We start from the raw sequence: 27,340 nt of genomic DNA on the forward strand, positions 1-27,340 counted from the left end.
ATAATAGATATATACTACTGGCGGAAATATTTCAAAATGTTAAACTATGTGCATGTTTCAATCGAAAAATGTCTTCTAATCACCTTTTTTTTTCAGAGGAAAATCTGTTTCTTGGTCAAACACAAATAATATTATTTTTGCTTTTCCTTCCCCCAGGAGGAAAATAGAAGTCTGAAGCTTGCCTGTGAGAGTGTGCAAGGTCAAAGTTCATCAGAGATGGCCATTCTTCAGTCTGAGTTAAGGACTCTGAGGAGGAGAGAAGAGGATAAGGAGAAGACCATCAAAGAAATGAGAATATCGGAACAGAGGCTGAAGAAACAACTGATTGACCTCGATGTCCAGACTTGCCAAGAAAAGGATGTGTGGCAGCAGACGGTGTCAAAGGTGGAGGTAACAAAACACACGTTCCCTTTATCATCAAGATCAGGGGTGGGCAACCTACGGCCCGCGGGCCACATGCGGCCCGCCAGTGATTTTTTTGTGGCCCGTGAGATGTCTCAAGAATAAGAAAAAAAACCAATCTATTTTACATCATCACAAAAAACGAGCTAGCTGCTTAGAATTTATCGGCACTAATGATGCTCTCAAGTAGGCCTATTATCCGCATTAATTGTCAACTGTACTGTATTGACATTACAGTATGTTTTTGTGAATACAGATTAAGTACACACACCTATTGCTTGAAAGTCCTCGGAATCATAGGTTTGAAATCAACAGCGGGTCGTTGCTTAGGTGCGGCCTAGTTAATTTTTCACCCCTTATATCTGGCCCATTCATTCAAAAAGGTTGCCCACCCCTGATCAAGATAGTATAAATGGACATCAAATTAGACTTGATCAACTGTTTCAAGAAAAAAGAAAGTTATGAACTAATAACTTGTGTTCATTTCCTTATTCTCAGTTTGATATGGTAATTAATCATGTTGTGTCATAAGCTTTTAGATTGATTTGGTAATGCTGTATTTATTTTAGGGACATTTTTCCCTGTTAACAAACTTTCAACCAGAGTGGACTGGAGTTTTAATTTCTACCGAAACAGACAGAAGTGTAATTGATTTACTGAAGGAAATAGGTAACTCCACTTTAGAACATGAATTAAAATATGGGAACATTATATGGAATATTGTAATAGGTATCCTACTGCCCTTAATTTTAGATAAGTACGTAGACTTGTGAACTGGAGTTATTATCAACGTCTTGATGGACGAGATTAAGAGGGATGTATAGTGGATGGGGGGGGGGGGGGAGAGAGGTGACTTTTGGAAGTTTGTAAAGTCAACTGTAAATCACAACTTGAATTATAACAGGCCAGTACTCTTTTGTTTTCTAAATTGAAGTCTGTACTCTTTGTTTATTGTAATTTTCTACCCAACACGAGTTAGACAAGTAATAACTGATATGACATGAATCAGGTATTATATTATGTATTATAAAAGATTCATTGTATAACATTGTCTTTGTATCTTCAAGTCAATACTTGTACTTAAGAGAGTGTTCTTTGCTTTTACTAAGCATTTAAAGTTGTATTGATGAAGTATAATTGTAGATGAGTATCAGCATAATAAGTTGGAATACCTTGCTCTCTGAGTGGCAAGTTGCAACACATTATTTTGTTTTTGTGTGTGTGCGTTTGTTTTTCTATCTGACTGAGGACTTGAACAACAGAATTTCAGGTCCTCGGTTGTGATTTCTAAAGAATCACCACGTCCTCGGAATAATTCTATTGTATGGGGTATTGTTAAGGTTAGGGTACGTGGATTTGAACAATGGAAAATACAATGGGGTCCTCGGTCTGAATGTAATACAAACATGTGTGTGTGTTTGTCTATATCAGGAGGAGAACAGAAACCTCCGACAAGATCTGACGCAAGCAAAAGCAGCAGATACTGTGACTGTCCTGGATGGAGAACTGAGAGATGTCAAAGGTCAATTGGAAACCTTAAGAAGCAACTACAAAAGTCTGGAGGAGAAAGAACAACAATCGCTTAAAAGATTGAGACAAGCTGAATCTGACCTTGCGAAGGAGAGGGACAGCCATAGTAAAGAGATGAGGTCATTTTCTGTAAGTAATTAGATTTTCCCGTTATTTTTAGGATTATTGTTTACAAACTGCATAGTTTGCAAAACCAAAGTCCTTTCTGTTGAAACTTTCAAGCTGGGTAAATTAAGATTATAATTCTTAACAAAGTTGTACAGACAGAAGAAGAAGAAAGAATCTAATATAGCAAATTACCAAGGATACTAGAGGGAAATGCCTCTAAAATAATATTGAGTTATGTGATATCAGATAGTTTTCCTTGGCTACCTGTTTGGAGTTCGTTCTTCTTTCGGTGTAAAAACTCCCATTTCAAATGAAATGTACAAAAATCACTCTCTGTTTGAAGCGATTAAAACGGCCTGCAGTGCCACCCACCCTACCAACTGTTTAGTCTGCTATTTGACACACCCTGGAAACATTATATCATCATATTTAATGGGTGAATTGACATGGGTAAAATGTCGGTAGCACCATTACCTTGGAAGTCTGCCTTATTGCCATATTGTATTAACCATGTTGGTAAATGGAAATCCTTAGCAACTTTGTATCCCTTTGACAACCGACTCTCTGGTTCTTAATCACAGTCACTGAAGTCAGTGGTTCCCAAGCTTTTTGGAACCGCTGCCCAAAACACCCTTTCCTCCATGATTCATTAACCCCTCCCCCCCTCCTGCCACCGGCCCCCAGATTGGTCCTATCTATATTAAACAGTCATAGACATGGTTTGAGAACTGTTCATATTTATTTCATTGTTTAGTAGTGTATTTATTAACTGTATCAGCAAAAAGTCTCCCAATTGCAGTTTTTCCCTTATATTTATGTACTTTCATGTATTTATAATGGATTTTGATAAATTTGAAACTTAAGTCACAAAATGAAAAGAAAGACACACAGGTCTGAACCAATGAAACTTTATATCTTCACATTCTACATTAATGTTTTTGTTGTGTGTGTGTGATAGCAACAGTGACATTACCCCAAACAAATCAGCTCATTTTCCTCTGGGGGGGGGGGGGGTAATTTACTCTCATTTTGGGAAGCAATAGTTACTAAGTTACTTAGTCTATTGACTACCTAAAAGTCAATTCTGTTTCCATTTATATCCAGGCGGAGTTCTCCAGAATAAAACGAGAAGTTGACTCTCTTACCAAGGAGAACAAGTCCTTACTCTCAGAGCGTTGTTCAGTCCAGGCTAAAGCGAGTGACTTTACAGAGGTAAGCAGAAGAGAGAAGGATGAAATACAGACCAAAGCAAGCAAATTAGAAGAAGACTTGAAGCAAGTCCAAACTGATAAACATAATGTAGAATTACTCCTGGCAGAAGGGAAGACAGCTGTGGAAGAGAAAGAGAAGGTGATTAGATCTTTTTTTTGTTTTTTGTCATTATCCACAAACCCCCTGTGGATGTCAGAGTTGTCCACGAACCCCCAACTTTTCAAGACACTATCTGAATCATTATAATACTATAATACGCATAACAGTGCTTCGTAAGAGATCAAGTTTATAGTGTTATATTGTAGAGTTTGTCGATAGCTACAACATTTGTACATTACTGAATTATGTGATATATCAGATTTTAGTTCAACAAAAAGTACTATAGTTTTGACTTTCAGAAACGTCTCCAGACCCCCTAGGATAGACTCACGCACACCCTGGGGGTTCATGCACCCCAGTTAGGAAACCCCTGCATTACACCGAAAGGCCATTCTTTTGCATTACAACCTTTGGGATATAATTGGGACTTATGTCAAAATGGAATGTTGATTGTGGCCACTCAGATTAGAAAATGGAGCTAATTTCGATTTTGTAATTTTAGGCTTCACAAGTAACATTTGGCAAATGACTGTGTGATTTATCAGTCCTAGACAACCACTACAATTATTCCCAAACATATAATAATTTGTAAGAAAGTAACAATTACATTAGTCTCAGATGGTAGTAATGTCATGTAAGCCTAAGCGAACACTGGCTTAAAACTAACAGTTGATTTTATTTGGAAATGGAAACTGCCATGTACATTAAAACAGTGTGATAAGATTGATTAAATGTTTGCAAAAACAAAACTAATGCATCTAGTTGAGTTACATGCAGTTTAATTTTAGGCACACTAGTGAGTCTTGTTCTCATGTTTGTATTCTAGCATAGTTGACAGTGTTCATTCTCGTCTGAATTGAATTTTACTTGTACTTGAGATATTTTGGAAACCTAGTATAAATACTGACTAGTGCAATATAAAGTATTCATACTCATGCTTGCAACCTAGTACTCAGTACTCATACCAGTGGGAGTTATACTTGTACTCGTACTAGCCTTTGTGGATTTACACTTTTACTCTGGGCATGTTTGAATCTAGTATAGATACTAATGCAAGGTTGTACTCACATTTAGATCCTTGTACTCATTCTCACACCAAGGGGTATTATACTTGTCCTCACACTCTGGGCATGTTTGAATCTAGTATAGATAATAATGCAAGCTTGTACTCACATTTAGATCCTTGTACTCATTTTAACATCAAGGTATATGACACTTGTACTCACACACTTGGCATGTTTGAATCTAGTATAGATAATAATGCAAGCTTGTACTCATGTTTAGATCCTTGTACTCGTTATCACACCAAGGGGTGTTTATACTTGTCTTCACACTATGGGGATGTTTGAATCTAGAATAGATTCTAGTGCAAGCTTGTACTCACATTTAGATACTTGTACTGTACTCGTTCTCACAACAAGGGTTTCTTATACTTGTACTCATGCTTGCAACCTAGTACTCTGTACTCATGCCAGTGGGAGTTATACTTGTACTCGTACTAGCCCTTGTGGATTTACACTTTTACTCTGGGCATGTTTGAATCTAGTATACATACTAATGCAAGGTTGTACTCACATTTAGATCCTTGTACTCATTCTCACACCAAGGGGTATTATACTTGTCCTCACACTGGGCATGTTTGAATCTAGTATAGATAATAATGCAAGCTTGTACTCACATTTAGATCCTTGTACTCATTTTAACATCAAGGTATATGACACTTGTACTCACACACTTGGCATGTTTGAATCTAGTATAGATAATAATGCAAGCTTGTACTCATGTTTAGATCCTTGTACTCGTTATCACACCAAGGGGTGTTTATACTTGTCTTCACACTATGGGGATGTTTTAATCTAGTATAGGTACTTGTGCAAGCTTGTACTCACATTTGGTTTGCACTCGTTCTCACACCAAGGGGTATTTATATATATATACTTGTACTCCGTCTCTTGCTGTTGAACAAGTCCAATTACAGGTATCTGTTTCTGTTTAAGTCTTCTGTAGAAACCTCCAAACTTATTTCTTCAGCTGTGTCCATAGAAGTAAGTGTTTTAGACTTCATATATTAATTTGTTTCTGCAGGAAATATCGGAACTTCAGGCTACCTGTTCCATGCTCGAGGAACAGATAGCTGACCTGGAAAGTTTATCGGAGAGACTGGAGGTTAACCTCCGTGAGAGTCTAGAGAAATGCCAGGACTTGGAAAAAAGGAATTCCCAGGAAAAGACAGACCAAAGAGAGAGGATGGAAGAGATGAAGAGAGAAAATGAAACAGTTAAGGGAAAACTAGCTGCTTTAGAGAAGAGAGAGGCAGAAATAAAGAAAACAAGGTAATTTATTGCAATAAACAGATGATAATTTCAAGCATAATCACATTTTAAATGTTAAATCAGTTCATAGGATATGTCATCTAAAATTTCTATTTCTTTTCCTCTCTCCCTCTCACTCAAACCTTTTTTAACTCATTTACAAAGTTTTAAAGCAAAGTTATGTCAAGTTAAGAATACAAAGAGTTGAATATTGTGCCAGCTATGTCCTGGTCGTAGGTTTCTGAGATGAAAGAATTACTATTGTAGGAAATATGTATTTGTGCCTTTTTACAGAGGTTAAGTTTGTTTCCACAAAATGTAAATATTAAAATGGTATACATAAATACAAGTCAATGGAGGAGGACTGAATTGAAGAACGGGCTTTCACGATCAGTCTCCCTTTACGAATAATTAGAATGATAGAACAGCAAAGAAGAGAAAAAAGAAAGGGGTGATACCAAAAAAAATCAACTATTGGTAATAATTGTATAGTAAATTACGATTAAGTTTGCATTTTAAGTCTTAAAAGTTAAAACTCTTAGCACATAGCCATACTCACCATATTCATGTATGAGCTTCAGTTTAGACAGCAAAAGAAGTAACAAACTAGTCTAGTATTGTTATGTTTAAGGTCAAATCATGTAATTGTTTGTTTCTGAATTATTTACAGAGAGAACGAGTTAAAAGCCCATGAAGAGGCAGTGAAAGCTCTGGAAGAGGAGAAGGATGAGTTGAGCGGAGACCTCGAACACTGGCAAGAACAGAGCGAAAATTACAGAGAGCAGGCTCTCCAGCTAGCTCAACAGGTTTGGAAAAATAATGATATTCACTACGTTAATCACTTAATAATGATAATAATATTTGCTTTTTATATAGCGCTTTATACCAGCGATAGGTCTCAAAGCGCTTTGCAGACGTTATATTACCCCTGGTCAATGATAACCTGTCCCAGAGACAATCCCTCCAGTAGGCAGCAGTTATATACTGCGCCCAATGACAAGTTACCTCACAGGTACCCATTTAACCCCTGGGTGGAGAGAGGCAATTGAGATAAAGCATCTTGCCCACGGATACAACGTAATGAACTAGGCAGGAATCGAACCAGAAATCCTTGGATCACGAGTCTGACGCCATAGCCAATTGGCCGCACTTGTCGTGTTTGTTCCAAAAGGAGTAACAATTCTGGACGAACTAACCGCAGCTGTTTTTACAAAGTTTAGTGAAAAAAGCTGTTTTTCGTTGGGCATTAATTTCTGTTGACAGTAAACTATAATTAATTAGGTTGTTGCATTAATGAGACATTAGATGCTTTAATATCTTGGTAGAGATGTGCACTGAATAGCATTCTACTTTCAACATATGATATCATATGTATTTAGCCTACTTTTCTTAGAATAGAGGCTACATGTATTTGTTCTTCTCAGGAATTTTTCATTTCATTTATTTGTTTTTTCACATCACGGTATAATGAATAAGTCAAATAAATAAGAATAACAGATGTGAAAGGAAGTGATCTAAAAACCATTGTGGGCTTAACGAGTAGAAAACTCCCTGGAAAAAGAAGAATGAAGGGGAAAATAAATATCAAACAATATGAAGAGGAAGAAACCCCAAACGTACCCCTACCAGACCCCTACCCCACCAAACCACTATCCCTATCCTACCACCTTACATCATCCCTATCCTACCACCACCCACTTTTGTGGCTCACTACCTCCAAACAGCTTCTTTAGATCATACATACTTCTCACCCTTACTGTCTTGTGCAACATGATCAGATGTTATTTCTGTCTGAGTGAAGGATGCATTATTAATTATTGCTGCTATGTTAAGAAAATAACAAACCTAAGCTCTTTTACGCTAATAAGGCAAAAGACCAGATCCATGCAGTTAGTATATGCTGTGATTATAAATGGTATCCAAGCTATACCAAAGTCCTACTTATGCAATGTACCTCTAATGTTTACTGCAAGTTCAAGTTCGGCTAATGAACAATGTCGGGCATATGACACTGAGAGGGCTGCAGTATCACTGCTGCCAGGGTGTTATTGGACTTGGTCCCTTTGTCATTTGCATTTCATAGCCCTGCTAGTTGTCTGCAGAGATGATCTCTTTTGTTTGATAAAACAATTCAGCTTTGCTGCATCAGGATTTTGCAGCTTTGCTTTGTGACACGTTGCCTTAATCAATTTTTTTTTTTCTGTGATTGACAACAGCTTGGAGAGATGCAAACTAATAGTGCCTCTATGGAAAAAGACCTGAGATCCCTGAAGGAGAAATTTGCTGTGGAACGTAAGGACAGTGATTACTTGTCTGCAGAGGTCAGTTAAGTTTGAATGTCTTGTTGTCATAATTACTTTTAGTTAAGTGTCTTATATCTTGGCATGAATATGAGTCAGTCATTGTTATGATTTCAACAAAGTATAAAGCAACTCATGAATTATCTGTCAACAATCTATAGTTTGTTGATTGTTGACCTTATGCCATCTATAGTTTGTTGATTGTTTACCTTATACAATATATAGTTTGTTGATTGTTGACCTTATACAATCTATAGTTTGTTGATAGTTGACCTTATAAAATCTATAGTTTGTTGATTGTTGACCTTATACAATCTACAGTTTGTTGATAGTTGACCTCATACAGTCTATAAATTGTTGATAGTTGATCTTATACAATCTATAGCTTGTTGATAAATTACCTTATACAATCTACAGTTTGTTGATTGTTTTGACAGTTCACTAATAGCTTGTTGAACTTCTTTCTGTTGTTGTCTAGCTGGCATCGATTGTCAATAAGTTTGAAGATACAAAGGCCACAAACTTCAAACTGACGTCTTGCTTGGAGAAAGCCATCGAGACTGGAGAGGAATTGAAAGGAGCCAAAACTAACCTGGAGTCCGAAGTGAACCATTTACAGGTAAGTCAACCAAGTCATCTCACATGCAATCATTGTTCATGGTTACCTTCAAGACAATACTGGTTTTTATGCTCAAAATATGGTATAATTTGGCATAAGTGCATCTTGTTTATATTGTTTTCCGTCGTTGACAGAGCGACTATTCAGTCGAGAAGATGAAACTGCAAGGGATGATGTCGCAACAGACTAAACTGATAGACTATCTCCAGGCTAAGATTGAAGCTCCATCTAAGAAGAAAAAGAAAAAGCTCTTTGGAAAATCATCCAAGGATAAACAACTGGCTGAAAATATGATACTGCCTCTACAGGTAAGAAGGATACTGTAACACTCTGATACTGTTTCAACATGTAACACTACCTCTACAGGTAAATAGGATACTGTAACATTCTGATACTGTTTCAATAGGCTAAATATAACACTCCCTCCCTCTACAGGTAAATATAATACTGTAACACTCTGATACTGTGTTAACATACAGTACTCCCTCTACAGGTAAATAGGATACTGTAACACTCTGATACTGTTTCAACAAGTCAAATATGGCACTGCCTCTACAGGTAAGTAGGATACTGTAACACTCTGATACTGTGTCAACATACAACACTACCTCTACAGGTAAATAGGATACTGTAACACTCTGATACTGTGTTAACATACAACACTACCTCTACAGGTAAATAGGATACTGTAACATTCTGATACTGTTTCAACAAGTCAAATATGGCACTGCCCCTACAGGTAAGTAGGATACTGTAACACTCTGATACTGTGTCAACATACAACACTACCTCTACAGGTAAATAGGATACTGTAACATTCTGATACTGTTTCAATAGGTTAAATATAACACTCCCTCCCTCTACAGGTAAATATAATACTGTAACACTCTGATACTGTGTTAACATACAGTACTCCCTCTAAAGGTAAATATGTTCTGTAACACTTTGATACTGTTTCAACAAGTCAATTATAACACTATCTCTACAGGTAAGTAGGATACTGTAACACTTTGATACTGTTTCAACATACAACACTACCTCTACAGGTAAATATAATACTGTAACACTCTGATACTGTGTCAACATATAGTACTCCCTCTAAAGGTAAATATGTTCTGTAACACTTTGATACTGTTTCAACAAGTCAATTATAACACTATCTCTACAGGTAAGTAGGATACTGTAACACTTTGATACTGTTTCAACATACAACACTACCTCTACAGGTAAATAGGAAACTGTACCACTCTGATACTGTGTCAACATATAGTACTCCCTCTAAAGGTAAATATGTTCTGTAACACTTTGATACTGTTTCAACAAGTCAATTATAACACTATCTCTACAGGTAAGTAGGATACTGTAACACTTTGATACTGTGTCAACATGCAACACTACCTCTACAGGTAAATAGGAAACTGTACCACTCTGATACTGTGTCAACATCTATAAGACTATAACTTACTCTACAGGTAAATAGGATACCGCAACACTCTGATAATGTTTCAACAAGTAAAATGTAACACTTAATCTACAATTAAAATTTTCCACGTCTTCTGGTAAAACATAATGCTAGCTCTATACATAAAATTTCTGATACTGCTTCTGTCGATAAAAGATGAATCCATTTTTGCAGGCTAAATATGATAGCTTTCTGCTTAGTTGATTTGTTTGTTAGAGGGAAATAAATGAATCAGTCAAACTTGGAGCTTTGGTTCTCTTCGGAAGATTGAGAGACTTGTCAATGTTCTTTTTGCTGATGGTCTGATGGCCCCAATGGTGTGAATGTGTAGTGAAGTGCAGAGTATAGCCCCACATTGCTGGTTCAAATGCACACCAGGGACAAGATTCCCTTGACCTTGATGGTAACTGATGCTGTACGGTGGTGATGATTTTAAGTCTTTCATGATTTTTGTTTCTTGTATTTAGTTGGAAAATGTCTTTGTTTCTGTTTTCACATTGCAATAAATAATTGTTCACACCAACAGCTGTCATTCTGTGACTACTCCAATAGGTATCTGTTTTCCTTCCATACATAAGGCAGTCATGAGATGATTGTTTGCAAGCTACATCTTGCTGACTGTCACAATGAAATACATGCTATGTTACGTCGTCAGCAAAACTAATCAGTTTGGTCTTTAATTTCTTCCTTTCTAGTATAAAGAACTTCAAGATATACTAGAGTATGAAAGAGCTAAGAACATCAGTCTGGAACAAATACTTGACGAGACCAGGAAAGAGTTGCAAGCAGCTAAATCAACATCCTTAAAATGTAAGTTGTTATATTTAGAAATTAAGCAGTGTATCTCTTGCAAGTGGTAAACAGTGAGGAATTTACTCTAATAATTCTTTCAAAAAACATTCATTAATAAGATGGACTTCCATGTTTTCATATACAGCGACAAATTCATCCATATCCTTAAACTAGATAGTGGCATATACCCGTACATGAAGGAGCTTTGTGTATTGGAAGCAATGCTACTGTTACAATATGATGATGTTCTGTAACATTAACAATGAAATAAGTGTGCTATAAGTGTAAATGACTTTGATGTACTAACATGATATGTACACATTTTCAACATTTGAATTATCAAAATATGTAAGTGTACTTTAAACTTATATTGCACAGTCCTTGAAAATTCAGATAAAAAGAAGAATAAAATCTGCACAATTGGTTATGTACCTTTGGTCAAGGTGTCTTGGTAGTTACTCTCCCCCCCCACCCCCCGCCCACCCCTCTCTTCTTTCTTGATGTCTCATAGTTTAGTACAGTTGGTTTTTGTTTCCAGATTGACTGTGCAAAATAAGAAGACCCATTTTAGTAGGTGAAAATATCTACCTCTGAATGTTTCTTACTTTGAGCACGTATGATGCCCCTCAACGATTCATTAATATATTTGATTGTAAAGTTCTTCTATAAACTGCACAAAAGTAGGAAGAACCATCTTCAAAGTTGCGACTATAATTGCCTATGAATGATTTTCATATCCATATCTCAGCTATCAAGTAAATCACATATTTTATCCTAAAAACCTATTCCATAAATGTGGCTCTTGTCGTTTCCAGCTCAATCAGTCAACTCTTCGTCGCACCTGTCCCTGACCTCTGACATTTCGATGTCCTCTGCTCTCAGCGACGCCACCACGGTCCTCTCCGCCATCGTGCTCTCTCCATCGAACCAGCCCAGCCCCGATAGTTTGCCGACACCAGGAGGGGGCCCCTTTAGTCGTAGCAAGAGGAAGAAAGTTTCTCAGAATACCCGGGCTTCTAAGCGTGTCAAGGAGAGAATGAAACACAACATCCCGCACCGCTTCGCGAACATTCTGAACATGAAACCGACAAAGTGCTCAGTCTGTGTCGATACAGTGCACTTTGGCAGGCACGCCTCCAAATGTCAAGGTAACCCATATGCTATTTCTAAAGCAGTTTGTTGGCATTTTATCCTCTCAATTAACCACAATTTACCATAAAGTTGAAATTGTTCAAAGAGTATTCTTCTAGCTGTTTCCCATAAATGAACATCAAGTAAAGAGTAAGCTATGATTCCTTTTAATTCTAATAGTTTCTTTATCCTTGCTTTATGTGGAAACAGTTTAGTACTCATGACATGCAGAAAGCAAATTGGATACCTCAAGAGTTAAATTTTCCCTTTCAAATGAGAAATTATGAGAATTATTTTTGCATGCTATACAAGGAGTCAAGCCCACACTGTAAATTTTTTATAAAAATAAATAATTTTTTTTTAAGTGAGATGCTGAATTCAAACTTAAATTTTAAGAAAGATGAACATATTTTCCTTGTTTCATGTCCCTACAATATGTAATAGTTTGGAGAATGTCACAATATACATGTACATTGGTCTCATCTCTCATTTGCTATCAAAGAACATTGCCACCAGATTAGTAGATAATTTCTACAGTGTGTACATAATATTGAAACATTGCAAACCATTATAATAAATGGCTGAGACTTTTGTGGAAAAAAACTCATAACAAATCTTTCAAATTTGGCATTTTTGGAGACACTCATGAAATCAAAACACAAACAATGAGTTCATTCTAGTCTTCCTACTTCAAAGTCAAACTAGGGTTGTAAGGCATTATCAGTCAAGTCACTAGATTTTAAAAGTCCAGTGACTGAAAGAATTGTTTCAAGTTAATGCCCGTAGAGGTGATAACTCGATTAGGTAACTTGACTCGAGTCATAAAAGTTACTGGTAATGACTCAGTTCGGCATTAATTAATATATTCTGAAGGGACTCGTTACAGTTGAAGTGACTCGTTACCAGAAATTCCAACCCTGAATCTCCCTACTTTCTCTGTTGCTGAGATAAATCTTCCTCTTTTTCTTCCTAGAATGTCATCGAGTCTGTCATCCAAAGTGTGCCAGTGCCTTACCACACACCTGTGGCTTGCCGTTTCAGTTTGTGAGACATTTCTCTGAGGCACTACACCAACAAACAGACTCGCCAGTCTCAACGTTTAACTCTTCATTAGAATCTTCTGTTTTGATGAAGTCACAAGGGTGGATGAAAGTTCAAGGGTCAGTATCTGATCTTTCTGTTTTGTTTTCCTCTTTCCTTATCTCTCTCTCTTACTCTGTCTGTCTCTCTCACTTGCTGTCTTTGTCCTTTTCTTTGTTTGTATACGCATAAACAAAAGGAATTAAATTTCCACTAATTAAATTAGCAAAATAAACATTAGATTACATGGAATGGTAATGTCGTGAACTAGGTGTGGTCCGAAGGGGGTTTTATATCAGATACCCGAATGGACTCAAGATACAACAATTGAAGATTAATTGGGAATGATTGGCTGATTTATTCAGACTCCGATTATCTTTCTGCAATTACATAACAATTAGTATGATTTTTATATAGAATTTATAAGGAAGAGAATAAAATAAGTACTCTATGAAAGTACAGAGCACAAAAAGTGCCAGAACAAAAAAAGTGGTCTAAAATCTACTCCACAACAAATGTATTGACAAGTACTGAAGGCAGAGACACATCACTCTCACTGCTTTCTGAGGTTCAGAAGACAACAGACTCATGACTCTTAATATAGTCCTACAGCAATGCATTGTGGGAAGACACTGCTCCCTAATATTGCAGATGTTTGCTACACACTTCGGGGTGGAAGGGGGGGGGGGAAATATAACATAATATTGAACCCCGAAAGTAAGATTTTGATGTTTTTTGATTTACTTGTTGCTAGTGTTCAACCGATTATGCATAACAGAAAATACCGATTACCGATTATTTTTTCCATAATCGTACCGATTCCGATTATTTGAAAATGAGAAAATATCCCGTATATACGAAATCGGCAATAAAGTTTGACAGAAACAATATAATATATAATTGTTGTGATTTTCCCCTGTTTCCTTTTGCTTCGTTGTTATACAAGGCTCTAAGGTATCATTTTGTACGTACCAAATTACCTCTGGAGTTTCTCGGAAAGAAAAAAAAAGGGTTTTTTTTTTTTTAAATTTCCAAAATACGGAAATATGACATCCTACCTAGTCAGTACTGTGCTAAGCGAATGGCCTAACCACCTCGACGTGAATGTCACCTGTTAATGGCTCGAAATGGGCTAAGAATAGTTACTCAAAATATCCATCTCAAAAAGTATCTCAGACAAACCATTCATCTTCAATCTTTACCAAAGTGTAAATTTTAATGACATGTTGCCTTCATTCCGACATTATTTTCTACTTATTTTCAGTATTATACTGTTTATGAACAAATAGAAATGTTACGAACTTCAAGTTAAACATACCTATTCGTTACCTATTTAACTCTATTCAGGTTCAATTAGAAAATGTAAGCTTAGGCCAATCAAACTGAAAAGCAAATTGTACCATCGTAACTTGTTTAAAATTACTCTAAAATGTAATACCAGATTGATGTAAAGAAATAATAACAACTAGAAACTACTCCAATATAAAATATAACATTCCCTCTATAAGACATATCACTTACAGTACCTTCCAAACAAATGCCGATTTCCAGCAAATTGAAAGTTTGCTACGCATTTTTTTTTTTTTTTTGCAAACCGATGGTTAGGCTACATTTCTCATTGACTTAGTGTGGTTGTTAGGCTAACATGTGGTCGAAGATTGCAGTTTCCGTGGATATTTTTATTTTTTATTTGCGACACAACTAGAGCGAATAAACAGATGGCAAGGTTAGATTTCCATGCAGTTGACTTAGTGTGAAGTAAGGCTACCATGTGGTCGGAGATTTGTGAGGATTTTAGGTTATTTTCGCTGGTACTGAAATTGCTTCGTGCACGCCGTAATTGTCCACGGTAACTTCCCGGGGATTGTGCGCGACCCTACCGCACTGCTTCAAATTTGATGCGGGATGTGAAAACTGTTTGCGCGATTCGCGCTGCAACTGCAATTCCTAGCTAAAGCAAACGCATGTCACAACTAATTTTACACAGACACCTGATATAACGAGGGCGATTTTCTTATATTTCTTTTTCACACTCGTAATTGTGCTTTAGGAGGGCTTTTTAGCACATCGCTCCCGCTTATTTCCGACCCTGTCAAGCACATTCGTTAATTCGCGAAATTGGTATTGCTGCTATGCCTACTGTGCCAAGAAATTTGAAGTCACTAACCACGAGGGAAGCAAAATCGGCGACCCTGGCAGCGTAAATTGATGAAAGTATACACTGTGAAAGACGTATAGAGCGTGTCTTATTTTAATATTTCGTAGTAAAAGAACAAACCTAATATCAGTTGATATTTTCAACTTCCATATGTTTTTGAATAATGATATTTTCACCTTCCATATGTTTTTGAATAATCGGTATGAAATAACTGGTATTCCACGTAATTTAAACCGATTCCGATTATGTTCCGATTATGCAATATTCGTACCGATTCCGATTCCGATTAGGTTAATCGGTTGAACACTACTTGTTGCTGTCCACTTTGTGTGCACTTAGTGAACAAACATTGACATAATGGCAGACTCCGAACTATGCTATCTTCCATTATTGCTCCTCCATATTACAACAGTTTTCCCTCTGTTCTCAGATCAATTGAACTTGGCTGGGATAAGAAATGGGTTTCATTAGAGGGACCTCAGTTGTTAATATTCAACAGGGAACATATGAAAGGTTAGTTTTTTTAGTTTCTTTCTTTCTTTTTGTAGTTGTTGTTTTGATGTTTTTGTTCTGCAGCAAAGAAAATCATGATCTCTTTTTACACTGGCTTTACCAGAGCTATAGATGTGTAAAATTTATTTTACATATTTATTTTTATGAAATGTTTATTTTACAATGTATATCATAAATGTTTATTTTACAATGTTTTGGTATGTTTAAGCTGAAATGAGAATGTTGTTTTCTATAATTGTGCATTAAAAGGACCCTTTTAGAAATTGTTTAGAAAGGAAAAATTAGCTTGACCATAGTATCAATCTGAAGGATAGAAAGCTGTTTAAGTATGTTCCGTAAAACTTATGCTTGATTTCAGACTGTTATCAAATCATCTGGGTATTTCTGTCTCTTCTTATTCTTCACTATTAAGACACAAGTAAACCTTGGAGGACCTTTGACCTTCAACCGAAGGAAGGGTGGGTCAGTATCCACGCCGGTATCATCCCAGCCGAGCTGCCAAACACAGTCCCCTCCGATCTCCCTTTCGTTATCCGCCTGGAGCACCACCAGACCACTCAGTCGTACTTCCCCTCTGAGGACACCGCCCTCTACCTGATGGCACCGACCTTCCCCGAGAAGCAGAGATGGGTGGCGGTGCTGGAGAATGTGGTAGCTCTGAATGGGTTCGGTGGCGCGGAGGTGAAGAGAGCGACCGCCTCCATACATACGAATACTCTACTCAGCTTAGAGCAGGACAATAAACTGGACATCAACTGTACCATGATACTGAATGATGAAGTAAGTGATCGACAATGTCAGCAGCGTATTGTGTGACTCAAAATAAAAGCATAGGGTACAAAAGTTTACCCGTATCTATGCTACATGTGATGTAAAACTCAAATTAAAAGTATCGTGTAATAAGTTAAACGGTATTAATTAATCATGTGATTTAAAACTCATAACGTATAGGGTACTAAATTTTAACAGTATCGATTCTACATGTGATGTAAACCTCAAATTAAAAGCAAAGTTCTGTACTAAAGTTTAACGGTATCCATTCTCCATGTGATATGTTTCACAAATATTCAGAGATATGGCTGTTGATACAAATAAACCTGAGCCACACAAAATACCTCCCAGTTATCACTGAGCACTCAAAAAATAATTAAAAAATAATAAAACCACCAAATAAATGATATGGAATAAATGGGAATTTACTCAAAATTCCTCATGAATATTTTCAAGATGATTAAATGTGTTTGGTTTACTCATTCTTCTTCTTTTTCTTCATCTCATCAGTTTCTGCTTCTAGGGTGCGATGAGGGCCTCTACGTGATGAATTTGGAGAGGATGTCGGACCCTGTAGCTCAGCTCCTCGGTGTCGGTAGTATTTATCAGATGAAGTATATTCCTCAGCTGGTATCTGTCATCATTATAGCTGGTAGGTTTACAATCCTGATAGTATAGTCTTATTATTCATTGCTTCAGCAATGCAGAGATTGATCAATGTTCATCAAATCCATAGATGTGACTTTTCCATTTTTTGTCAGAAGTTCAATATTTTTCTTCTACAGAGGAAATATTACCCCTGTTTTATCATGTCATATTTTTAAATTTTTAACTAATGTTTTATTTTGACAAAATGTTACAATTGTGTAATAATTATCAGGGAATTCCAAAGTTTCAAAACCAACATTGAAAATTGATACTACACCTTAAGCCCAGAGTAACATTTAACCAATCTTTTTAACACATTGAGATTCATATTCGTTGGTGCGTTCATTCAGATCTCCAGTGTTCCAAACAAAGAACGACTGATTAAAGTCTAAACCTAATACCAAACTTGCAAAAGGTCACACAACCACTGATCCTATCAGTGTCCACTGGCAACTAGCAATATTAGTTACCCCTGTACACTGTATGTATGTAATATATTGTGGGCATCTGTCATAACTCTCTTGTGCTAAATGGAGTCAGGATTGCTCCGTGTACATCAATTTTCATATTAACTTGGTTCTCAAAGTCTTTGCCCTGTTTGACTTGGTTTTCCAAAATACTTTCATATTGAACTTAAGTAGTTTTCTTCAAATAAATTTCAGAACTTAAAATGACACTTGACCAATCAAATTAAATGAACTGCATTTGTATCGATGTTTGGTATCCATAGAAAATTTACTACTGTCTTGGAGTAAATAAGTAATGAACAGTATATGGTAGTCAGAAATCTATTTTCAATTTCAATTTCTTTATTGCAGTATAAATTACAAAATTTATAAATAGGACAGATAATAATGATACACAAAAGACGTAAACATGTGCAATCATGAAAGCATGAACAAATAAGAAATAAGATGGAGGATTAGAAGTTTGAAAGATTTAAAGGATTATAACAGAGATTCTAAGAGCCCATTTTGAATATAAATGGCTGCTCTGTAGATAAATGAGTTCTTAAAAAGCATAATTCTAAATATAATATAATGGTACTACTTCTGTTTTTTATTCTGGTTGTCAGGAGAGCTGAGGAAGCTCGGTTGCATTGAAGTATCTCATCTCACGGCGCAAGCCAAGATAGCAAACAAGAAAGATTCCTACGTTAGGTGTTCGTCTGTCCTGAATGTTGAGGTGAGCTGTAACTGATAGATGCAGTTTGCACACACATGTTGGAATAGAAGGTATCATCTTGGAATATCGTCCAGGTTTTTGGAAATTTTTAATGCGACTCATTGATTCCTAAATATTTGTAGATGACATGCTTTTATCGATATTGTCTGCAATATCACAAAAGATTATTTTTCAATGTCAGTCCTACTCAGTGATACCATATATCTAGATATCTGCCAACTTTACGTATGTTTTTTTGTACAAATGTTTTAGAAAAGTTCCAAAAAAGTTGCAATAAATACAGTGGAATCATTTTCTTGGCAGTGATGGAGCCACCCAATGTGAGCAAAGAAATATATATAGTCAATAGTGACAATCCTTCAATCTAACGTTACACATGAACCTTAGCTTTTCAAACTTTAAATCTGGTACAATTTTCATGTAGTAACCCTTCTAAAGCAACTTTCACCCACAAGGGGGATAGAAACCCTTCAAAAGCAATTTTCCACCCACAAGGGGCATAAGAAACCTCTCAACTTAGACCCCTTTCCCCACAGGCTGTGCCAACCTGTCCTCCTATCCTCAGATAGAATATGATAACACGAGTCCTGCTTTATTAGTTATTTATTTTGTATTTGGTTGTGTTTATTATTCACAGGCTTGTCATTTATTCGCCGTTGAAGAGATTAATAACTCCATCTACCTGTGTGCAGCTCAGCCTCAGAAGATTGCCATTATGAAGTATAATTACGAGAAGAAGAGCTTCAGCTTAAAGAAGGTCAGTCAGAACTAATTTTGTGATTTATTTAACGCTTCCACCAAAAGATAACCCTTCCATTAGTTGTTACTTTCTGTTCTCGTAGGGATTCAGATTGTTTGGAACTTAGACAAAAATGCAATTAGACAATACATGTTATTTCAAGGTTGTTGTCTTTTATTTTTGCAGGAAATTCCCACGGCAGAGCCATGTAGCTGCCTTTTATTCTCGCAGAGCGGGAAGCTGCTAGCAGGGATGGATCGATTCTACGAAGTAGAAATCAAACAGTTTAAAACAGACGGTATATGCTTTACATTTCATTCTTCATCAGGCAAAAAACAATGTTCTCTAGCAGAAATATTATATTGAATTTGTATGGACAGTGAATATACTTAATGTGTATCTTTAAAAGCATATCAAAGTTTGGTAATTTTTATCAAAGCAAAAACTAGGATAAGAATGACTCCACGTAACAGATATAAACCAGTTCTTTTGTTTAAATTGATTTACTTCCCATAAAGATTTTTCAATACATGTATTGGAAATGACATCTGCAAAACCCTCAAATATGCTAAAAGCTCAATAACGGTCACTTTTGCTCAAACTTGAACAAGCACTTACTGCTACTCTCAAATCATTTGCCTGTCCCTGAAACATGTTATTATCGTCTAAAGTCAGTTTATTTTCTGTCTGTGGAGAAGTTTAAATGACAAATGCCTGTATAAAAGTATTTAACTAACTTTCTTGTAAACTGAAATTTTGGACACAGTACTACTGATGACCATTTTAAAGATGAAGACATTTGTTTCTTATCACATATTTCTTCATTTTCTGTGTTTTTTTGACAGAATTTCTGGATTCCAATGATTCATCACTGGCTCATGCTATCAACAGCAGTTCGATCATGAACAGTTTCCCGGTTGCTGTCCTACAAGTAGCACCGGCTGGAGAAACTGAAGAATTCCTACTCTGCTTTCATGGTGAGATCATGTGTGACTCTACATGGAAATGGTTACCATAGTAACTTGAGTTGATTCTACCGGGATACAGTAACCGTAGTAACTGCTGATGGTTCTACATGGAAACAGTAACCATAGTAACTACTGATGATGCTATATGGATACAGTAGCAATAATAATTATTGATGAATTTACATGGATGCAGTAACTACAGCTATTACTGATGATTCTACATAGATACAGTAACCATAGTAACTACTGATGATGCTATATGGATACAGTAGCAATAATAATTATTGATGAATTGACATGGATGCAGTAACTACAGTTATTACTGATGATTCTACATAGATACATTAACCATAGTAACTACTGATGATTCTACATGGAAACAGTAACCATAGTAACAACTGATGATGCTATATGGATACTGTAGCAATAATTACTAATGATGAATTTACATTGATACAGTTATTACTGGTGATTTACATGAATACTGTAACCATAGTAACTATTGATGATTCTTCATACACAGTTAAGTCTGGTACTGCACTGAAATTTGAAGAAAAAAAATAAAAAATAAAATGATGACACTGCATCTTGTATACTGAGTACAAGACATGTTCATCTCCATATAGCTATAAGTGTTTGCTTTACTCTGTAATTTAGTCAAACATCACACTGTAAGTTATTTAAAGTTGAATTCCCTTCTCTAGTTTGCCTGGTAATTATAAATAGGGTGAAAGCAAGCTGGTCATATTAAAGGTTCTCTTTCGTTTCTTTTGCATTCAGAGTTTGCCTTGTTTGTGGATGCCCAGGGTAAGCGTACCCGAGAGGATGACTTGCAGTGGTCCAGGTTACCCCTGTCTGTGTCCTATAGGGAGCCGTACCTCTACATTACACACTTTAACTGCCTGGAGGTTCTGGAAATCAAACCCTTTTCTGCTAAAGAAGGGTGAGTGATCAACATATGTGGTTGTCATTTAAAAGAAGGGATAAATAAAAATAAAAATTTCATCGTCTTTTTAAATGATAGTGATTTTTTTTTTTTTTTTTCCATATTGATTTTGACCTAAAAAAATTTCAGAGCAAAGAGGAAATTATTTATGACATTTGCACATTGCTTCCATTTATCATTGTTCATATCAGCTTTAAACGTGATTGATAGTAATGCTTATGAAAGTGTGCATCTGAATCTTTCAGAGCTCAATAAATTGTTATAAAAGCATAACTATTTTTGACTTCCTTCGCCTTCTTATGAATTATTTATGCACAGGGTGGCAGCACACTCATTCATGGAGCTACCGAACCCACGATTCACCGGTTATGCGTTATCGGAGGGGGCTGTGTATGTCACCAGCAACCATAGTCAGAAGGCTGAGCTTATATGTCTGCAGGGTAACCTGTTAGACGACACCCCAGAGCCGTCCGAGACCACGGTCGATATGGAGGATTTGGAAGACACGCCCAAGGCTGCAACTACACCTTCTGCTGTGGTCAGGAGAAGTTCAAGAATGTGAGTAAAAAACCTGTTGACATCAATTAATCAAAATCATGAAAATAATCAAGAAATGTCAACAGCCATGAAGCTTTCCAGAGAACATGACATCCAACAACCTCTGCTACTAAATAATATTTCATATATAGGGGGGGGGGGGTAAAACAAATTTTTTATCTTCTGCTTAAATAATGCAACCCTGTGAAGTCTCTAGCTTTCAGTATTTGTTGACAAGGCTGCAGTAAATGGTTAATATCGTTCAGACATGGAAAATCCTTTGAATAGTTATGTCCTCTATTCACACAAGGAACTCTGCATTAAAGTAGAAACAATGTGTGGTGGGTGGTGCAAAATCATTCTGTAAAACCAGTCAAGCAGTCATTATGCATTATGTTTATGCCTCATGCCCATGACAGATAAACCATGATGTAGGTCAGTGAATTACATAATACAAAATTGCATAACAAAATACAATGAGAAATAGTAAAGTGATATACGAACTTATAGTTTAGTTTAGTAGAAAAAAAAGGATCAGGAGGGACACTCAAGTCCCCATCAAAGGACCTTATTATGCAAGGATGTATAGCAGTAATTGTATTCAGTAATCATAGTGTTTCAAGTGATGAATTCAGAGCCACCAAACCTGCTAGACAAAACTTGAACACTACAATTATTCCCTAAGACTGGTATATATAGTAAGAAAGCTAACACTTAATTTAACTCTTTTATTCAGTCAGTGAATTATTGGCATTTCTATTTGATAACTTCCTCAGAAGTGTCAACTGGATTGTTATTTGATGTAAACTTGTAAAGTGCAAAGCTACTAGCTTTAATAAAACAATATATTTGTTTTCATAAACAAAACTTCCTTTCAAGAAGATGTTGTCAAACTAACTCCAGAAACAAATCTTTTACAAAATGCAAAATAGACATGTAACATTATGCAAAGGAATGTGTACTTAGTTTGCTGCATATTAAAGATGAATTGTTGTTTCATGACATCAGATTCATAACTTCAAATATAAAGTGTCTTATTCAGATCAGAACCAGAAGTCAATCTTTTATTAATATTTTTTTTCAATCGTGTCCTTTTTTTTTTAATTTGCCTTCAGAGATCTAGGACCAGTTCATAAGAGGTAACTTATGTCGGTGGCACCTTCATAAGGCTTACTTTGTGTTGTTTTAATTTGCGCAGAAAGACTTTTTAATTGCACTTAAACTTAAATTTTGCATGATTAATTTATTTTCCGCTTTTTCCATTGTTTTTTGTTTTGTTGCTTTTGCTTTTTATCTTATATCTGTGATTTAATCTCGTAAGTAACATTAAAATGTAACTTTAACATCAGGAGCATGGAAGGAAAGCTATTGTTTTTGGTGAATATCATAACTTTTGCAGTCCTGAAGGCATATATATATATATATGTATCTGTGAAACATGATATCCTAAGATGAACAGTTCTGATACTTCACACACTTTATCAGTAGAAAGGGAACGTTAACTACAAATTCATTCTTGTCCCATAATGAGATCAAGAAGGTTTCATGCTCTTGATGGAGTATGAATGGCAATTCACTAGTTTATAGTTCTTTTCATGAAGCTCTTGTACCAGCCGATTCACACAGGGATTACAGTAACTACCGTAAATCTTAAAGTTTTGTACCACAGTAAAAACTGGGTTGTGCTGACAAATCTGATACATCGGTAGCATGTGCTATTAGGATTACAGTAAGAACTGAGGATATGTGTAATCCCACAAAATCCCAAAAACTTGATTTGGTGGAATTACACATATCCTCAGTTCTTACTGTAATCCTAATAGCACCTGCTACCGATTTATAGCCGGATCCAGTTTATACTTTGGTACAAAACTTACAATTTACAGTATTAACTGTGTTCTCTGTGTGTATCGGGTGCTTGTACATTAGTTTGGTCATTCTAGTCAAGTATTAGAAAAAAAGGCTTCAAACCAACACTCTTTCTTAATAATAGTATCCCAGATGCGGTCTTTGGATGTTCGTCAACTCTTCACAAGGTTCTCTGAAAACTAACAACAACAATACAAAATACAAAAAAATTTAAAATATAGTATCATCGGTCGCTTCAGTTGCATCCATGTTTGCAATCTGGCTAATGGATGAGATCATTTAGCATTTCTGCTTACTTTTACTTTTACTTTTTTTTTTTTTTTTGCTTGCTTGCTTTCCACTTTTTTAATTTCAAATTTGCATGCTTGTTGTGTTGCAAAGCTGTTGTTTTCATTTGTTTTAGTCCAGTGATGGCAGTAGTTGGCAAGTTAACATCCTGGAAGGTGTTTTTTCTTTTTTTGTTTATTGCTTTCTCTTCCCTTTTTCTCCCTCTCTATCTCCTGTATCCTTCTTGTAATGAGGAGACTGCTTCTGACCCGATAAATATCTGATGATTTAAACCTCTAAATATTGCTTTTCTGCCGAGTTCTTTTGAATATCTCTTATAGGAAATGGAGATCTGCTGATGCATAATTAATATTTGACAGTTCGCTTCTTCTTCTTCTTCTCCATCTGGATTTTTGCAGATCTCTGAAGCGAACCCTCGAGGAAGAATGCTCTGACCTCTCAGTCAGCAAACTTAGCCGCACTCTGTCGATTGCCTCGAGTCGGGATAACTCCTTCAGAGCTGCTATCGGGTCAACTTTTCCAAGAAGGTCATCTCGTCTCGCTCCCACATCCTCGTCAGAAGATGAAGTCAATCCAGCCTGTGGATCTGTCAAGCTCTTCACGAGAAGGTCAAATCAGGGTTGGCGGTCAAGACAACAAAAACATTAAAGATGTTATTAAAGGACATTTAAACAGGGTTGCCACTCTCTTGGGAAAAGTCAGAAATATTGATGTCAGAAATATTGATGTTATAATATGAAATATTGAAGTCAGAATATAAATGTTCTAAACATTTCAATAAACATGAAGTAGTCATAAACAATTACTTACCACACAAAATCTAACGACAACATAATATCTACACGCCACACAATATCTGCACACCACGCAAGATCAGTTACAATTTTAAAAAATTTCAGAAAACATAACTCATCTGTTGGGGCAGAAGTTAAATAAAATTGATAAGTTGGTGTAAGAAGAACATTGGAATAATTTGAAATTTATAGTATTTACTTACTGGTGGTTTAAACAGTCTAAATCGAAAATCCTTGGTTAACCCTGCAAGAAAATGAATACTGCTGACCTCCAGACTGAACCAATGTACTAATTTCCATTACTGATTGAGAACTTTGGGTCATGGAAATTAGTTGTAAATATTCCACAATTGGCCAATTTTGTTGTAATTTAAGCGAAATCTTTGTATAATAGTAACCTTTAATAAGCAATGTAAATATCAGATGACTTTGAACAAGGTTGGTAAAGAGGGGGTAGGGGTTGGGGAAGGTTAGGCATCCACTTCACTATGGACATTTCATTTTATTATTAAGAATAATTGTCCTGCTTAAATATTTCATAACTTGTTTGTACCTTTTTTTCTTTGCCGTGTAAATATGCTCTTTTTGGTCTCTATGTGTGTGTTCAAGTGTCTGTGTGTGAAGTGATGGGTTTTATGTTTGTACTGCAGTAGGGAAGATATTGTGAACAAAGCTACCATTTAAAATAGTGTACGTGGTTTGATTGAAAGTTAAACAAGATCTACTTCCGGAATATTTACTACACTTCACAGGCAGTTTACGAAATAAATTCTTCATATTTAGACTGACTTTTTTGTAGGCTTTCAAACTGGATCTATCTTGTCACAGATTGTCCAAATCGTAGAAATGGTGGATATGTTTGGTACATTCATTATATCAAGGGTCAAGCCCATTTATTGTAAATAAGACGGTTGTCTGTCGGTCAATTTTAATGTGCTATTGTTGGTTGACCCACAAGATATTTAACAATTTCAGACCATGGAGTAACTGGTACAAGTATTAGCTCTGATTTTTAAATTGTTGACATTTTGGTATTTGAGGTGGCAGGAAGGATTTTCGGAAGTTGTAATGGGCTTTCATGAAGCGGGGAATTTGGAGCGGTTGCTTGAAAAAACGAACATGGAAATAACTATTCTCAGTAAAGAATGTTGATTTCTTTGGCCATATTTAGCATCTCTTATCTTTCGGTAAATTTGCTTTAACCGTCGTTACATCATATTGCATATCAAAATATCATAAATTTGTAAATTTAAACTTCCAAGTCACGCAGAAATAATATATTATGTATGATATAGTACCAAAATACAGGATTTTATAAGAATTCCAGATGCAATGATGATACCATAAAGCAACTGGGACTTAAAATACCTGCCACTATGATTATAAGTGAAGTAGCCTACATGAAGTGCTTCTTGTATATACAAAAAAAAATTAAAGTGAAATCCTATTCAAGCCTACTTTCCAATTTTGGGATACTGGCTGAGGGACTCTTCAACAACCTTTCTGTTAAGCTACTTTATACACAGGTCTTGGACATTTTAAGTGATAAAGACCATTGAAGACCTCCATGGAAACTCACATAGATGTCTATCCTTGTCTATCACCCTCTCTCTGTCTCTTTATGTCAAATGTCCCTTCATAAAGATTTCATTACTTTGTACCCAGAGGTCTTGTTGTTGCTGTTTCTGATTTCTAATAATTGTTTTAGTGAAACAGCAGTGAATATAGCAGACATTCGTGGTGCAACATCCATATTCGTTGTTTGATATGTCTCTTTGTCCCTCCACTGTTTATCTCCGACCTCTCCTCTTCCCCTGTTGCTTTCTTCTCACCATCCCTTGTCTACTTATAATCCCCTTTCATCTTTCTCATTGTGTTCACCGTGCTCATTAACTTGTCTGTGTTCTGTGCGTGTTTCTGTCCCCTCTGTTACTGTAACTTGTCATTTAGCCTCTGAAGAAGATCCTGCTAGGATCGACACGTCAGGCCAACTTACTTTTACACATTCTATTACACAGGCTCTCTAGTGGATAAGCAGTTTGCTAACAGTTTTATTTTATTTTGATGTTACTGAGATAATAGAAAACTCCTGAAAGATAGTAGCTTTATGCAGAGTAGTTGATTTAGCAATTATCTGTGATGTCACATAGGAACAACATTATTAACGTCCCTGTCTTTACTGTTTGTATGTATTTTAGATCCTCCTGCAAGCAGGAACTCGCGAAGAAGCCTCATTGGCTTATCAAAGCCGCAAGTCCATGATTATGAATTGTCAATTTTCAACAACTCTGTAACTGGACGAAATACATTAATCTTGGGAGTGACACAAACTGGGGACCTTATGATTGGAAGGCACCGGCGTTAACCACTGAGCTAACACTCCTGTTTGTTTTAATTTAATTTAAACAATTGAAGCTTATTAGAAATTACAATAAGTGTTGAATTCTCAGCAAAGTTATTGGTTATAACCAACAATCACAATAAAAGCCTACGTGCCTTACTATGGTTGTTTAATTTTACCAAAGTTGTGACAGCTCATATCAGTGCTAAAAGAACCGGGGGGGGGGGGGGGGGGGGATGTGTCGCTCATATAATAACACCATTGATATTTGTACTTAACATAACGTAATAACATTAATAACTTTTCTGTGTTTTTAAATTGCATACGACGAGCTTGGCATTGGACCAATTTGTTTTGTGTTTTAACTCTATTTTACTTGGATAACTTCCTCCTTCAAGTTCCTACAATCGGTAACAATTATTAAGGATTTTGTTTATTTTGAATGACCGATTTCATGGGTAAGATTCCATTCGGAAACAGACATTGTTGGAATTACAAAACAAATGTATCAAGTAATTGCAAATGTTTAACGAAAA

General features: G+C 36.1%; 1 protein-coding gene across 3 annotated transcripts in view; it reads left to right on the forward strand.

Moving 5' to 3' along the window:
• Positions 1 to 25,593, forward strand: part of LOC139981583 (uncharacterized) — a 51,653-nt gene extending 26,060 nt beyond the window's left edge. For 2 of the 3 annotated variants that reach the window (XM_071994066.1, XM_071994067.1), the window contains exons 23-44: positions 157 to 390; positions 1,834 to 2,061; positions 3,145 to 3,390; positions 5,437 to 5,684; positions 6,334 to 6,469; positions 7,880 to 7,984; positions 8,442 to 8,582; positions 8,717 to 8,890; positions 10,740 to 10,854; positions 11,652 to 11,984; positions 12,941 to 13,127; positions 15,636 to 15,718; positions 16,131 to 16,498; positions 17,000 to 17,141; positions 18,213 to 18,322; positions 18,960 to 19,079; positions 19,248 to 19,359; positions 19,907 to 20,038; positions 20,810 to 20,972; positions 21,294 to 21,533; positions 22,628 to 22,651; positions 24,068 to 25,593. In XM_071994066.1, coding sequence (XP_071850167.1) covers positions 157 to 390; positions 1,834 to 2,061; positions 3,145 to 3,390; positions 5,437 to 5,684; positions 6,334 to 6,469; positions 7,880 to 7,984; positions 8,442 to 8,582; positions 8,717 to 8,890; positions 10,740 to 10,854; positions 11,652 to 11,984; positions 12,941 to 13,127; positions 15,636 to 15,718; positions 16,131 to 16,498; positions 17,000 to 17,141; positions 18,213 to 18,322; positions 18,960 to 19,079; positions 19,248 to 19,359; positions 19,907 to 20,038; positions 20,810 to 20,972; positions 21,294 to 21,533; positions 22,628 to 22,651; positions 24,068 to 24,317 — 3,891 coding nt within the window. In that variant the 3' untranslated portion in view covers positions 24,318 to 25,593. The remainder of the gene's footprint in view (positions 1 to 156; positions 391 to 1,833; positions 2,062 to 3,144; positions 3,391 to 5,436; positions 5,685 to 6,333; positions 6,470 to 7,879; positions 7,985 to 8,441; positions 8,583 to 8,716; positions 8,891 to 10,739; positions 10,855 to 11,651; positions 11,985 to 12,940; positions 13,128 to 15,635; positions 15,719 to 16,130; positions 16,499 to 16,999; positions 17,142 to 18,212; positions 18,323 to 18,959; positions 19,080 to 19,247; positions 19,360 to 19,906; positions 20,039 to 20,809; positions 20,973 to 21,293; positions 21,534 to 22,627; positions 22,652 to 24,067) is intronic. The other variant, XM_071994068.1, reaches the window with a different exon arrangement.
• Positions 25,594 to 27,340: the final 1,747 nt, after the last annotated feature.

The sequence above is a fragment of the Apostichopus japonicus genome, chromosome 15 (genome assembly GCF_037975245.1).
Source record: "Apostichopus japonicus isolate 1M-3 chromosome 15, ASM3797524v1, whole genome shotgun sequence".
Taxonomy (NCBI): Eukaryota; Metazoa; Echinodermata; class Holothuroidea; order Aspidochirotida; family Stichopodidae; genus Apostichopus; species Apostichopus japonicus.